General features: G+C 40.2%; 1 protein-coding gene across 1 annotated transcript; it reads right to left on the reverse strand.

The window, feature by feature from the left end:
• Nucleotides 1-2,691: 2,691 nt before the first annotated feature.
• Nucleotides 2,692-3,905, reverse strand: LOC123158887 (basic endochitinase A). The gene has a single exon (XM_044576700.1). It carries the CDS (start codon nucleotides 3,849-3,851, stop codon nucleotides 2,895-2,897), a length of 957 nt encoding a protein of 318 aa, XP_044432635.1. The 5' UTR covers nucleotides 3,852-3,905; the 3' UTR covers nucleotides 2,692-2,894.
• Nucleotides 3,906-17,221: the final 13,316 nt, after the last annotated feature.

Genomic DNA, 17,221 nt, shown 5'->3' on the forward strand with positions numbered 1-17,221 from the left:
TATGAACATAGGAAATGTCGTCGGACAAAAGTCTCGCGGAGTGCTCCTGGTGCGGCAACAACTGGGGTTTCTGCGATAGGCCTCACTTGGTAGAAAGTCGGCGCTTCAGCATTAAGCTCCGGGAGGCCTTCGATGTTGAAATGGTACACTACGACGCAAAGTGTTTTTTTCGTAATTAAGCTCGACTTCTACTACTTCAACGTGTAATTTTTGTCTTTTACAATTCGACTAGCTTATCTCATGACATGCACGACGCTATGTCTTGAAGAGGATGGATTTTGAAGATCATGGGAGTATGGAAACAAAGAAAATTCACCTAAGGACCCATCATGGTATGGATTTTGAGGTAAATCTATACAATTCTGAGAGCGTATCCCATTTTGGTTGCCCGAATTGGGAAGCGCTTTGCAAGATGTATGATTTTCATGAGGATGTGCTTGTCACCATGGATCTTGGTGATCCTGACATCGAGGAAGACAATTTGGACATTTAGGTCCTTGTTGATACGCTTCCAATTTTACCGCTATGTGAGTTTCTCAAACATAGTTATTAAGTAATTTATATTATTTATTTCAAAATAGTTTACAGCTTATTTCCATTTATAGCTTATTTTCATTCTTCAAAGAATGTGTGGAAGATGGTAGACAGAACCTACTACACCGATGGCTCAGAATTAACTTATCAGGAGAAAAATCATCTGATCGCATTTATTACTGATCTTGAGAATTACAATATGTGTTACCAAACTCCTCCATATTATGGTCAATACGTGCCACTGGTGCACGTGTTGAAATATGCTAACATCCATGGAGATGTCATGGTAAGATTTTTTAGTATTACGACATATGTGCATATTTTGCATAAATTCTTCTAAAATTGAACTACATTGCTAACTACGAAGTTATTACTGTGTTTTTCAACAGATAATCCCGCATGAGTGTGTGCCTCATCTGATGTTTCAGAAAAGTCGTCTTGATGTTTTGAATATACGGCCAGGTCATCCTACGAATCACTCATGTTCATATCGGATTTCTAAAACCAATGAAGACATGACAATCAAAGATTGGAAAAAATGTATGGTCACTCGTAGGGAGCTACTTGGAAGCAACCTTAGGCGAAGGGCAGGATAATCTCCATTATCCATAATGAAAAGCCTATCTTGTTTTATGCTATTTTATCTAAGAGAACATAGTAGGTCCTATGAGAGAGAAGTAGGTCCTAGGTACAATGTATTATTATGTGGTACAATGTGTTAGAGTTGATGATGATGAGGAGTTGTGATTATGACTACTGACCAACTTGCTATATGATGTCTCATTGATAAAAATGATGATCATGAGGAGGTGTTATATGACAATGATGTATTATGATGATAAGTCGTTAATGATATGATGATGATGATGAGTTATTATGTCATTGGGTGAAAGAACCGCGGTTTAGTTTCAAGTGGATGGATCCAAAGTGACCATTGGTCACTTTGGATCCATATGCACTTGAAACTAATCCACGGTTCTTTCACCCAATGATGTAATAACTCATTATTTGTAAAAACAATCTCTAAATTGCTACTGTATGAAAACTTTTATAATGGCGTATGAATACGACATAAAACAAAAAAGAAATACCCAACAATAGTATAGTAGCGCGGGTAGGGAGGCGCGCTGCTAGTAACTACCAGTAGCGCTATGTACCAAAAGCGCTACTGCTAAGCAGGTATAGCAGTAGCGCGGGCAAGCACATGCTACTGATACACTTTAGATGTAGCGCCGTATCAGTAGCGCGCCACCCCGTGCTACTGATATACCTAAAACCGGCGCTACTGCTAGTCTTTTCCCTAGTAGTGTTTGTTTGCATCTCCCCACATGGAAATCATATCTCTACATTTGTTACAACTTTGAAAAACAACCATTAACTCTTCGACTTTTCTACAACCTGCCATGAAACTTCTCTTCAATGCAGAAATAAAAAATATTTTTGTTGTTTTTGGTGTATAAGAAATGCAATAAAATAAAATATGATAAATAAAAGAAACTAAGCAAAGTAAATAACAATGAAGCCAGAAATTGTCTAAGTCAACAGTTTTCCAAAAGGAACAAGGGTACGGGGTCATGAAAAAAGAGTGATGCTTAAGATGACCCCCAGGGTGAAATCTCCATAAAGTTGACTAATGGGAGATTTCTGGTAAAGGATGCTTTTTGTTGACTTGTACTATTGCGTCAAGGGGATACACGCACATCAAGTCCACTGATGATCTTTACATAATTAAGATGCATATAACTAACACCAATACACAACTAGAGGACGCCGATAAAGAATAAAGTCATACAAAACCGCGACGATGCTCAAGGAGAGGGGGAAGCGTGGCAATTTATAGACTATGCCGCCTACTATAACAGAGTATACACCCCAAATTTTCGATCCTGCCATCTTACCAGCTACCTAATAGCACTATTATTTGGACAACTTAAGTGGAAATCTTGTAGAAAACATCAAGGAAGGCAAATAAGTTCATACTCCCTTCGTCCCAAAATAACTGTCTCAACTTTGTACTAGCTCTAGTACAAAGTTGTACTAAGCTTGAAACACTTATTTTGGAACGGAGGGAGTACTATATATGACTCTTGTCTGCCCCTGATCCTTAAGTAACATAGGCACCATACCTAGTTAAATCTAGATGTATCTCGTTTGCCATGATTGAACTCTTTAAGAAGCATTTAGTGTTCATCTCAAAGCAAGAGCCAATATTTATGATAAAACTCAATACAAAGCATCTATACTGGATGCTTTTATTGAGTTCCTTATGAGATGTAACCATAGTTACAACTTCCAACATCTAGATGAGAGAGGATGCTCTTATTATATTTTGTTTGGAGGGGTTATATATAACTAATTAGTTAAGCGAAGGGCCTCTGGTTGTAGCAGTCGAGGTTATCGCCATAGCCAACTCTGAGAATGTCACAGTAGCGCTTGTAAAACCCTATCCGATCGGCGACTCGGCTGTCCTGCCCATGCCCGCACTCAATCCCGCCATTGACGATGTTGGTGATCACACCAAACCCGGGCACCCGCCCTGCAGCCCGGTCCGTCCCTGATGGGCTCCACTGGCCTGTGATCACCGCATGGCTCGACGGCTTTGGCGCCTGCGCCGTCATCCAGAACCACATCGCCGTCTTAAACGACACTGTCGGGTCCGTGGCCACCAGGTCTGGGTTGCGCAGCAGATCGACCCCAATGGCCCGGCCTGCCGGCCCGTAGTTGTAGTTGTGGGAGAGCTGGATCGGCCCACGGCCGTAATAGCTCTTCCCTGGGGCACACGGCCATTGCGCGCTCGGAGTGCAGTAGTTGGAGGTGGCGCCACGCTCCTGCTTGAAGCAGTAGCCCCAGGCGAAGGCTCCGTCCGGCGCCGTCGCCCACCCACCGGTGGTCTCGTGGGAGGTCTGAGCCAGGAAGGCGGCCACCTCGCGCTTCCGGGTGTCGGTGCTGCCCGTGGTGCCGAAGCCCGGGAAGGCGCCCGCGGCGGCGACGAAGGCGTCGTAGGTGTAGAAGCCCTTGGCCTGGCAGGCGCCGTCGTTGCGGTGCAGCAGCATGCGGTCGAAGAGGGCGCGGGAGACGATGGAGGACACGCCGCCACCGCCGGAGGGAGTGGGAGTGACGGGCGTGCTGCCGCCGCAGCCGGAGCACTGGCTCTGGCATCCGTCGCCGCAGTAGTCCGAGGTGGAGCCGCACCAGCCGAAGCGGCTGCAGCAGAGGCAGTTGGGGCAGGTCGCCCCGCCGGCCTGGGAGCCGCACTGCTCGGCGACGGCCATGGTGGCCGCCATGGCAAGCACGGCAAACAGCGCGAACGCTCTCATCGTGCGTGGCAACGAACTGCTATCTTGCGGTCCAAGTGTGGTGGTGGTGATGGTGGCGTGTGTGTGTGTGGCAGGAGCGGTGGGGAGTGCACGTCTTTATATAGGTGTCGCGCTACTCGATCGCCATGATCGATCTGTCTATCCATCTACCTGCTCATCATGCGATCGAAAGATCAAACTTGGCGGCTTAGATCGGGTCGAGAGGCACGGCGGTGAGCAGCTGGCCATGCATGATAGAGACCGTGCGTGTGCTGGTATGCACGCATGCGGAATTTTTTTCCATAGATGACGCAGGGCATTCATGGACGGAGCCTGTGCAGGAACGCAATTCCCAATTTTCTTTTTCGAAGTTCATCATTTATCCTCCTTTCCGTTGAAACAGATAATCGTGCACGCATTCACACTGCCTTGGCTTTCTTTTTCCTTTCCTTTCCCCCCTCCTTTCCCTGGAGTCTGGCGATACATAGCCAACAATGTATGTGTACTCCCTCCTTTCCAAAGCGACACTTTGGACTAAATCAGTGACACTTAATTAATTTGAAATGAAGGAAGTACATGTTTGCTATTTTTGGAGCTTAATACTAGTTTTTTCGCACGTTAGCCAATTCCGCCGAGCCGATGATGGGGAGGCCGTGGCTAATCGCCAACGAAGACAAGCAATGACCGGGGAGCCTGAGAAACATTGTAGAAGGCTAGGAAGAAGATTGCCGAGTGCGGGTGCATGGTGGAGGCGGTGACCCCCATGGGCGATGGAGGAGGCGAGTCGAGTAGGGAGTGGCTGCATGCTACACCACCTCCTGCTCCAGGTGGTGGGGACTTTAGATTACCCCGGCATCGAAGGCGGCTCGATGGGGGCGGGATTAGGAAGGTGAAGGGCAGGAAGAAGAAGATGGCATGCACGGAATCAACTGACACAAAAAAAACCAGCCATCACTAATTGTGATATGTAGGTTCGCCTCGCCTCTAGTGCTTCACTAAACGGGTCGGCGCAATAATAGAACCACAGGAGCGGTTTTCGGAAGGTTCCATGGACCGGTTCGAGACGGTTTTAGAACCTTCCATGTGGGTATTTTGATTTTTTTTTCTATGTGTTTTTATTGGTTTTCTTCTTTGGGGAGGGGGGGGGTCTTTTTTCTTTTTTCAAATAGGCGTCGTATTTTTTAATACACGTTGTATATTTTTCATATAGATGTGTAACATGTTTTTGATACACGTTGAACATTTTTCAAATATATGATGAACTTGTATTTTGAACCTCATGTTTAACTTGATTTTGAATGTGATGAAACATTTTTTATTATGCAAACATTTATTTCATTATATTAATATTTTTATAGGGTGTCAATAATAAAATTTTAGCACGGGTGGACATCCAATAAATGGTATGGACATATTTCAAAAAGTTGTGCGAACAATATTTTTACACTGCATGGACATTTTCTACAAGTGTGATGAACATTTTTAAAAGTTTAACTAAATTAATTTTTTAAATGTATGTGCCTAGAATATTTCAATATATAAACAAAAGTAAAAAAGAATATATACATGGCTCCTATACATGTCCATTTGCTCCTACATACGTGCACGACCTGTGTGAGCACGCATTTCTTTAGACAATCTAGCTCTCTATTAACTTGTTACAATGCTTACAGGAACGAAAATAAGATCATTGGGCTGACCGAACCAAACATAGTAGCCAACCCCTAAACAGAGAGCATGCTCCGCTAAATTGTGATCCTCGACATTTGAACTCCTAAATTCATTACTAAAGATGCAACTAATAAAAAAACTAGACCAATCAATGATTTCTCATATAATATCACCATCAACTATCACACTTCCTTGGTTGATATCATAAATGACAGCCTTTCAATCAGTCGCCTCATGGATCCACCTCTAGTATGGATCATTCGCTAGGGTTAGAGCCTCCCTAACTGTTAGTGCTTCAAGAGTCATCTTGGCGCATCTGCAATTATTTTTGTGTGAGCACCGACATGGCTGGCAGAGTGCCGCTGCCTCACATGTTGGGCCTGGCCCATGTATGGGGTCACTCTGAGCAATGCTCTCCTGGCGCTCGCTGAACGCGAGGCATATCAGCCCCATGGTATAGAAGGGAGCTCCTATTTGCCGCATTTTGCGGCAAAATAGTTGGAGCGACGCACACATGTGCCTCCACTGGGCCGACCCATCAGCAAACCAAGCGCGCACTATTTAAAAACGGTGTGAAAAGTAGAGAGGTTGCGAGGATTTGAGCTCACGACCTTGGATTCAGGTGAATGCGAAACACCACTAGACTAGACGGGTCTAACTGATTTTAGGTAGCGCGGACATTATAAGAACTCAAAGCTGGGTTCACATATGAAAATATTTTCTGGAAAAATCAAAACATTTTCTCAAAAAGATGATTTATTTTTTAAATGAAGAATAATTTTGAAACAAAGAACATTTCTTGAAAATGATGAACAACTTTTTTGAAACAGAACATTTTTTGAAAATGATGAACACTTTTTTAAAACGGTAACATTTTTTGAAATGGCAAAATCAAAGTTGGAAAGAAGAACATGAAGTTCCGAAACAAAATTCGAACACATAAACATTTTTTGAAATTTGTGAATAATTTTTTAAACTCCTGAAAAAATGAAAATGTCAACATTTTTTAAAATTTATGAACAATTTTTCTAAATGAGAACATATTTGAAATTTTGAAAAAAAGTTTGAAAATTCTATGTTTTCTGAAATTTTGAAGAATTTTTTGAAAATTAGAACATTTTTTGAAATTAATATTCTTTGGAATAACAATATTATTTCGAAATTGTGCAAAAAAAATTAAAAATAAAACATTCTTTAAATTCCATATGATATTTAAAAAATTTGAACAAAATAAACATGGAAACGAAAAAAAAAGTACCACAAAAAAAAGAAAGGGGAAAACAAAAAAAGAAAAAATAGGGAAAAGAAAAACCAAAAAACCTAGAAGTAGAAACCAACAAGAAAAAATCCGCTTCAAGACCTTCTAGAAAGTGCCCCAAACCAGTAGAAATACTGTACAGAAAAAAAAAGCTTCGCTAGCAATTTGGCCGGTCCACTGCATCGTTCGCTCGCGCAACCCTGCGCAAAACGTCGACACTACGATGCAGTGAGCGGCACATAGGGTTTTCCGGTATAGAGCACCACCCAGCGACAAGCCCGTTATTAAAGTTAGTGTACGTCACCTCCGTATAGCCCACCCAAGAGAATCTCTTTTAGATGGCGTAAAACGCCTCGCTCCTCGAAAATTTTGGACCATATGCGGGTTTGGGCATTTTTGTGGCCCGAACAGGCCTCGCATATCTGACAAGCCAGGAAATACTTTTCGAGCCCCCCCCCCCCCAATCCCCTCCGCCACATTTCATCTCCTCCACCGCTTCAGTGGTTTCACTCCGGCAAGCAATTAGAGCGAAAAATGGAGGGAGGTTTTGGCGACCTCGGTGGTGCACCTCCTCTTTGCGGTGCGGCAAGGTCGTTGCTACCGCCAATGAAGAACTCCGCCTCTGGCAAGGAGTACTCCGACTCCGATGACTTGATCTCCTCCTATACCGAGCCCTCTACCAACGATGACGGGGATGAGCTCGCCGCAATCACCGACGATGGTACCAATATAGTGTATCTGTTATGTCTGTGGTGTTTCCAAACTGCATAATCGTTTTCAGGGCACCCAAAACTAGTTTTGCGGGACGAGATTTTCCAGTATCTGCTAGAGATGCTCTAAGGCTGTATAATAGAGCAGACCTCCTATATTTGACGATCAGCACTATACCGGTCAAGCGCAGCTAGCCCAGTTCAGCACGCTTGGCTTGCCAGAGCAAGTGTCGCTATTGTTTTAGAGCGTAATCAGTTTTATTTAAGCACAACAAAGCATTCATAGAGTGTTTAATTTAATGTTCACTATGTGTTAAAAAGTTAATCATTTTTTAAAAGAAAATCATTCATTGTGTATTAGAGGAATGTTCACTGTGTATTTAATAATTGTTCACCGTGTTTAAAAAATGTACGCCATGTATCAACAAATTAACAAATGTTAATCATGCATTTGGAAAATGATAAATGTGTACAAAACATTCTTCTAATGTATACGAACATTGTACAATGTGTATGAAAAAATAGACAACGAAACATGTATATGAAAAATGTTAATCATTTACACAAAAAATATTAAAGGTGTATATAAAAAATGTTCCTGGTGTATTCAGAAAATGAGAATATTTATGGGAAAATTAGACATCAAAACAAATCTATGAAAAAATGTTAATCATACATTACAAAAATGGTAAACGTATATATAGAAAATGTCCTTGATGTATGCAAAAAATGTACAATGTTTATGGAGAAACTAGAAATAAAAATTTAAAGTTTAAAAAATGCTAATCATGTGTTTGGAAACTGTTAAACATGTATGTAAAAAATTTCTTGATGAACAAAAGAATTTACAATCTTTATAGTATATTTTGATAATCAAAACATATCATGAAAAAATGTTAATCATGTGTTAAAAAAATTTAACATGCATATATAAAATGTTAATTTAACAAAAAATTGAATGTTTATGAAAAAAGAAGTCATAAAAATGTTAATCACGGATTTGGAATGTGTTAAACATTTAAATAATGCTTGTTGTTGATGTCTAATTATTTTTACTATGTGCATGGAAGAAAGTAGACATAATAATATGTTTAAAAAATTAATCATGGATTTACTAAATCTTAAACGTGTATATATAATTGTTTCTGTTGTATACAATAAATCTATAGTGTGTATGAAAAAAATTGACATCAAAAATATATGCCTGGAAAAATGTTAATGATGTATTCGGAAAAATGTTTCTTATATTTGAGTAAATGTTAAACATGTATAAGAATTACTCTTATATACAAAAAGAGAAAGGAAAAAAAGATGAAAACCAAAAAAGAAACATAGAAAAATGAAGAAAATCAATGAAAATAGAAAAAGAAAACAAATGCAAAAGAAAGAAACAGAAGATCAGTGAAAACTGAAAAGAAACAAAAAAAGAAAACCAATGAAAACAGTTAAACAAACAAAGAAAAATAAGAAGAAAAATAAGAAGAAAAGAAAGTGAATCCCAAGAAAAAACAATTGATCCTTTTGATCTACTACTTTTTTCATCAGCAATAGTTGTTGCGCTGGTGCATTGGTTTTATGGAGTCTTAGCACGACGACTTCCTGATTATATACTACAAGGTTTGCCCGGCTTCAATGGGAGAGGGGCGATGACGACGGTGTGCCTTTGGCTCTCTCCAGTGCTTGTAGTCATCACTAGGTGGTCCACAGACCTGGTTGTAGTTTTATTACCTCTGATGTTCTTTGTACTGCCATGATTGAAGATGAATATATCGAAAGTTTCTCACACACAAAAATTGAACATGTGTTTATAAAATAATGCAATGAAAAATAAAAATGTCAAAATAAATCGAAAAGAATCGACAAAGAAAAACAGAAATCAAAAATCAAAAGAAAACCATCGAAAACAGACACATAAAATCATTCAAAGTAGACACAAAAAGCAGGAAAAAAACCCAGAAGACAACCAGTAAAAACCTGATAAGATGAACACGGAGAAAACATTGGGAGGTTCGATAGACCAATCTATAACCGGTCCAAACCGGCCTATAGATCCTTTCCTGAACGTTATAACAAGCCTTATATCAATGCATGCATCTCTAATTCGAGGGAAAAAACAACCCTTCCCTCGCCATCCCGGAGGACCAAACATGATCCATCACTTTCATCTGATCCAAGGAAAGAACCATCTGTAGACAGGGCTAACTAGTCAGCAGCTGGCCTTGCCAAAAGTGGCCGAAGCACACGTAGCCGAATCTGCTAGCGTAGTTACAGATTTGATGATCTGTAGCTATACAAAAGGAGCAGTTTTAACATGGTCCCTTTTACCTCCTCTTTTTACATCTGAGCTATTGATTTCATTACGCAAGCTCGGCTTGGCGTGTGTATGGTCATTACGCATGCTCCGAATCTGCCAGATGGACATGATAATCATTGCTCTAATCTGACCATTCTTGCTATAGAGTAAATGAAAAAACAATTCGATGCTTGTGTTCCTAACCTCCGAACAGTGGGGCAAGTTCCATACCTCTCGCATCGTCGTCCATATTATTAAATTCATGCTTCAGCCAACTCAGTTAAAAGTTCAAACTAATGAAGAGAGGCGGGCAATATATTTCAACACTCCCCCTCACGTCTTGATTATTTTAGTCCTGGGACGTGGGATCGATGTAGTGCACATTTTTTTATATTGCATTGACAAGGTCTTAAACTTGAAACCTATTGACTCCGATATCATATTGAATTCATGCTCCAGTAAACTCATCTAAAAAATCTAAACTGGCGGAGAGAGGGAGATAATATATTTCAATAAATATAACGGTAGCACACGGTAGGGATACCGAGGTGTGAAAAATGGTTTCGTCTCCTATACCACAAATTTCACCGGTTCCTAAAACATCCAGGTGATGCTTCCATTTGCACTGGTTTGTTCCAGGGATCCTGAAAGAACCTTCTTAGCGTTAATGTTCATCTTCAGTGGAGCGAGGGATCTCCACACCATATTCCAAGCTCGATGATCTACCTTGATTAAACAAAAACATGACCTTCTATTTAGAAGATAATCCTTGCATGAGACTTAAGGCCGCGTTTTTATAATCGCGTGAAACTCCAAATGCACTTAGGGCGCGTTAGGCTGCATACAGCCCAACCAGGCCCTAGCGGGATGAAAATGGGCCGTTTGGTTGCTTGCACAGAACTTTAGCGAGCTAGGCTGAGTGGGGCGGAAAATGAAGACGTGGCATAGGGCGCGGTGCAGGAGGGATGCGGGCGAAGATGGCGGGAGGGGAAAATCGGCCAAGGCGGGTTGGCGCAAAATATACCCTCACCACCCCATTTACTCGCTCACCTCTAGTTGTAGGACAAACCCTCCTCTATTGTTGGCACCAGCGGCGGCGGCGACTCAAATCTGCGGCTGCGAGGGCGGCCGCGACTCAGATCTGCGGCTGCGACACTCCCTTACAGCAGCTGGAGCACTCCCGGTGACGGTAGCTGCTTCTCCCTTTCTTCTTCGTCTCCGACCAGCCATCCTCGTATCTGCCATGTCTCCACGACCTCGAAGCTGGCAAGCTACCCCCTCCCCCTCCCCCTCCCCCTCCTCTGTTATATGTGTGTTAGGTCGTTCTATAGGAGCATTTAGGGTCGATAGCGCCATCGCTGACCGCATCATGGATGTCGCTTAGGTTGTGGATGAACGGACGAAGCTTCTAGTTTAGGTAGCATTGCTGATAGCTATGGTTCAGGTCTGGATCCTGTTGGTCCATAAGAGAGATGTTCGTCGGAATGAGAGACCTCGCATCTGGTATGGTCTGATGTTAATCCGGGATCAAGAGAGGATAGTGAATCTGAACTACACCTACAACTGCAACGACACAGAGGCTCTGTGGATGCTTCGAATGAAAAGAGCACCTTTCGCCAGGCTTGTGCAGACGCTTAGGAGTAGAGGAGTGCTAGAAGATACACTAGTGCAGAACCGGCCTTTAGTGCCGGTTCATAACGGCCTTTAGTGCCGGTTCTCCAACCGGCACTAAAGAGTGGGGACTAAAGGTCCCCCCCCCCCTTAGTACCGGTTCGTCATGAACCGGCGCTAAAGCGTGAACACGTGGCACGAGCCAGGCCCGGGTGCGCGTAGGGCTTTAGTACCGGTTGGTAACACCAACCGGTACTAAATGTTTAGGTGTTTTTTAAAAAAAATGCTTTAGTTTTGTGTTTTCAATTTAATTTAGTGATTGTTTTACATTATAATGAGTTGTTAAATCATTAGGTGAAAGTACCGCGGATTAGTTTCGACTGCAGGATCTAGCTAGCTATATATAGCTAGCTATAGCTAAGTGATCAAGTATATATATATATGCCATATCGATATTATATACTTGATCACCTAATTAGGTGATCAAGTATAATATATATGGATATGGCATATATATAGTTGATCACTTAGGTAGGATCCATCCAGCTGAAACTAATATGTGGTTTCTTTCATTAAATGATATAATAATTACTCATCATATCATCATATTATTAATATAAAAACTCTTGCATTATATCATTAACATACTCTAGAGCTAGCTAGCTAAAAATCATCGTAGTCATCATTATCACTATTTAATCATCATAGTCATTACCGCTATCTAATCACCACCAACAGTAGCTTAAAGAAGAAACATTCACTTGTACCAGAAGCAAAAATATCATCGAGTTCAACATGATTGTCATGATATTATAAGCGTTCATATATAACACCACAAAAGCAAATCACTCTTTGAGATTAAGTTCAGAACGAAGAACACGGACATGAAAGAACGAGTACTAAGAGCAGCATGCTAAATCACTCTTGCTAGCTACTCTCTCTCTAGTAAAATAGCATAGAACATGTATAGCTCTCCTGATTCATCATACTGGAGCATGCAGATGAACCTGTCTCCTAATCGTGGGTTGCGCTTCTCATTGCTGCCCCCTAGTACTTCTCTGCGATCGTTAACAATTTTTCTCCAATCTTTCACTATTAAGCATTCATTGCTTCTAGAAATCCTGAATGCATTCATGTTCAATGCAGGATATCTTGGTCGTAAGCTAAGAATTGACATGCGACCTTTAGTCTCGATCCCCTGAGGCACAACTGTCACCAGGAGTCCCTGTTGAAGAACATCGTATAGTACTTAATTAATATACTTAGCAATGAAAGTTTAGCAAAAAAAATTATGTATGCAAAAGATGCACTGAGGACAAATAGTAAAATCTTACCATCATTCCTAAATAGATGTGACCGTAGTTCAATAGCATCACTATTGGTCACACATTTTGAGTACTAACATTTCTAAGTGCAGGAAGAAAATTTGTCTTGACAGTATGAAGATTCTCAAGCCATGAAACATAATGACTTATCTCCTCGCAGTTTAGCTCAGCTCCGGGATAGTAGTAGGTCCTATCTACCAAGCGTCGGACATGTTTGGTTGAATGGAGATAAGCTGTCAATATAAATTAGTTGTCAATTATTTTTGAATAAGCAATATCAAACACAAAAATATAGTTGAGAAGAACTCACATAATGGTAGAATTGGAGGCGTCTGCACATCGACCCATATGTCTCTATTACCTTCATTGTCATCTTCCGGACGAATATCAAAGATGATAACCATACCAGGCTCAAATGCATAAGTCTTGCATAGTGCTTGACAATTTTGCATTCAAAATAGGTGTACATGTGTGCATTGTATACTTTGACGTTGAAAGTATAACCATGCTCAGTTTTCAGGTAAACTCTCTTTACGTCCATAGTTTCCATATCATTGAAACCTATCTTATCCAAGACAAAAATTCTTGTATGGCAGGGGATGCGCTAGTAGAATAGTGAAAATTAAAAATTATAAGTCAGGCAAATGAAGCATATCTATATATATATATATACACATATATATATATATATATATATATATATATATATATATAAGTCATGCTTAATTACGAAAACAGACACTTGTCATTGTGACTTACTGTATCGAATTCGAAGGTCTCATCCAGCTTGATGCCGAATCTCCTATCATCAACAAGGAAATTTCTGTCGCACTGGCCGCGCTGGTCTTCACAGTATTCGCACATAATGAATTTTTTTCCGTCGTCAGACGACAGTTCCTATGTTCATATAGGTGAAACATTAAACACTTACTAATTCAACTAATTCAACTAAGCATTTACTAAAAATAAACTAGTTATATTAATTCAAACAATCTCATATACCTAAATTTTAATTAGTTCAAATAATCTCATATACCTAAATTTTCTTGCTAAAAATAAAATAGTTCTATTAATTCAACTAGTTCAACTAAGCATTTACTAAAAATAAACTAGTTCTATTAATTCAACTAGGCCCCTAGCTATCCATGGCATTTTGTTTTGCTTCTGTTACTATTATGTTGAACTTTTATTTCTGGATTGTATGGAGCTATGCTCCACGGTGTGGCACTTTGATTTGAGGAACTTTATTTGCTTATCTGCTTTAATTATAAGGTGTCTGAATGATTATGTTATGAATGATATCCTATCATGCATGCTGAAATGGATACATGTTGATGGAATTTGCTTAGAAAATCAGCTTCATGACTGTCAGTTTTCTCAGAGATGAGTAATTCACTCTCTGCCCATGAAATCTATTATCATCAGTTATCCCATGAATAGGCAATGGAACATACTTAATTGGAATGTTAGAGGAATAAATTCACAAAGCAGATGGGATGATCCGCGTGCAAGAATTGATGAAAGTAATTGTGGCATTATCTGTATCCAGGAAACAAAAAGAGACAATTTTGACCTGCATTATTTGAGAAATTTCTCACCAAGGAGATTTAACCAATTTGCCTACAGTCCATCTGTTGGTTCTTCTGGTGGCGTCATAACTATATGGAATGGTAATCTATTCACTGGGACTGTGATTGATCAATCTAGTTTTCAAATCACTACCAAATTAACATGCAACTTGTCAAGTAATGTTTTCCATATTACAAATGTGTATGGCCCATGTAGCAATGAATTCAGGGATGATTTCTACCATTGGTTGGACTCTATTGATGCTTCCAATATGGATAACTGGATGTTAGCTGGGGACTTTAATCTTATCAGAAGCCCACTGGACAGAAATAGACCTGGTGGTGATACGAATAATATGTTAATGTTTAACAGCCTGATTCAACAGATGGATCTTGTGGAGGTACCACTCAAAGGCGGGAACTTTACATGGTCCAATATGCAGGATACTCCCCTTCTAGAAAAGATTGACTGGATCTTCACTTCTGCAAACTGGACTAGTTGCTTTCCCAATACTTTAGCTCATCCTCTTGCCAGAGTAACATCTGATCATGTTCCTATCCATATACAAATTGGCAGTGACATTCCCAAAGCATCCATCTTCAGATTTGAAAATTATTGGCTTGAATTTGATGGCTTTTATGAAACTGTGGTGCAATGTTGGAACAGAAATTACCAGCTCAACAATTCTGTCAATGATGTATCTGCCAGATTTAAATGCCTCAGACTTGGTCTGAAAAAATGGAGTAGAAATCTATCCAGACTTAATTCCACCATTGCTGCATGCAACTATGTCCTTACTCTATTGGATGGTATTGAGGAGCAAATACAGCTATCTATTATGGAGGCCAACTTTAGGATAATACTGAGAAAACATACCAGCAAATTACTTGAGGCTAAAAGAATATATTGGAAATCCAGGTTCAAGATGAGAAGTGTCAGACTTGATGATGAAAATACTGACTTCTTTCATGCCATGGCCACACAAAGTTTCAGAAAAAACTACATTACCTCCATTCTCAGTGAAGATGGAATTTATTACCAAAACCATGACCACAAGGCTGCAATTATTTGGCAATCATATAAGGACAGACTGGGTAAAACCATCAACCCTACTATGCTTTTCAATCTGGATGAATTAATACAACAACATGACTTGTCTGCACTTGATGCCCCTTTTACTGTGGATGAAATTGAACAGGTTGCTAAAGAATTCCCCACTGACAAAGCACCTGGCCCTGATGGTTTTAATGGCATGTTCTTAAAAAGGTGCTGGAATATTATAAATTAAGATTTTTACACTATGATTTGGGATTTCTTTGAAGGAAATTGTGACATCCAGAGCATCAACACTGCCTACATTACCCTCATCCCAAAAGTTGCCAATCCAGAGAGCATGAATGATTTCAGACCAATCTCTCTGGTTAGTCTGCCTCTTAAATTTTTTACTAAGCTTCTGGCAAACAGGGCACAAAATATCGTTACTTCTGTCATACATCAGAACCAGTATGGTTTCATCAAAGGCAGAAATATACAAGACTGTTTGGGTTATGCATTTGAATACCTTCATCTCTGCCATCAATCTAAAAAGCCCATTATCATCCTCAAACTTGATTTTGAAAAGGCATTTGATAAGATTGAATATAATGCCATTATTGCTATGCTTAATGCCAAAGGCTTTGGACCAAGATGGATCAATTGGGTGTTAAATATCCTTAAATCTGCTTCAACTGTTGTACTTCTCAATGGAGTTGCAGAGAAAAAAATTATGTGCAAAAGAGGTGTCAGACAAGGAGACCCATACTCTCCCCTTCTCTTTGTTTTAGCAGCTGACCTATTACAGTCAGTAAATAATGCTGCTTGGGCTAATGGGGAATTATCCCTTCCTATTAATCATGCATATTGACAAGACTACCCAATCATTCAGTATGCTGATGACACTCTTATGATAATGCCTGCTGATGCTGACCAAATTATACACCTCAAATATCTGTTAAACCTCTTCAGCCTCTCAACTGGTCTTTTTGTGAACTTCAGCAAATCCTCCATGATCCCCATTAATATTGACCAGCAAACTGTATCTGAATTGGCTGACTCATTTGGATGTAAGGTTGAAAGCTTACCATTCACATACCTTGGACTTCCACTTGGCACCACCAAACCTTCTGTTCATGATCTTATACCTGTTATCTCAAAAATTGACAAAAGGCTGTCTGGAGTTGCCAGATTTATGAACCACTCTGGTAGGCTAACATATGTTAACTCAGTTGTTGCATCCATGCCCATATTTGCCATGTGCTCCCTTAAAGTGCACTACACCATTCTGGATCATGTGGATAAATCTAGCCGAAATTTCCTATGGTATGGCAATGACATTAACAAAAAAGGAAATTGCCTTGCTAGCTGGGAAATGATATGTAAACCCAAAGACCAAGGAGGATTGGGAGTGCTCAATCTCAGAATCCAGAATCAAGCTCTTCTCATTAAGCACCTGCATAAGTTCTTCAATAGGGTTGATATTCCCTGGGTTAACTTGATCTGGAATGCCTACTATGATCCTAATGATGTTCCAGTACCTGGTAACATGAAAGGATCCTTCTGGTGGAAGGACTGCCTGAAACTTCTGGATCTGTTTAAATCTATGACCACCTGTCAAGTTAAGTCTGGCAATACTGCTACGCTTTGGAATGATAACTGGGATGGCAATGTCATGAAAATTAAATTCCCTGAATTATACTCATTTACACTCCAGGAACATATTTCCATTATGGTAACCAAAGATATGGAAAACATATATGAACTATTTCAGCTTCCCCTATCAATTATTGCTCACCAACAGCTTCACAGCTTGTCAGATCAACTTAGCAATATTAGGGATCACAATGGCCATGATAAGTGGATTTTCCAATGGGGCAACAATATTCATATGACCAAGAAGATTTACAACTTCCTTATGG

The sequence above is a fragment of the Triticum aestivum genome, chromosome 7B, assembly GCF_018294505.1.
Source record: "Triticum aestivum cultivar Chinese Spring chromosome 7B, IWGSC CS RefSeq v2.1, whole genome shotgun sequence".
NCBI classification, from domain to species: domain Eukaryota; kingdom Viridiplantae; phylum Streptophyta; class Magnoliopsida; order Poales; family Poaceae; genus Triticum; species Triticum aestivum.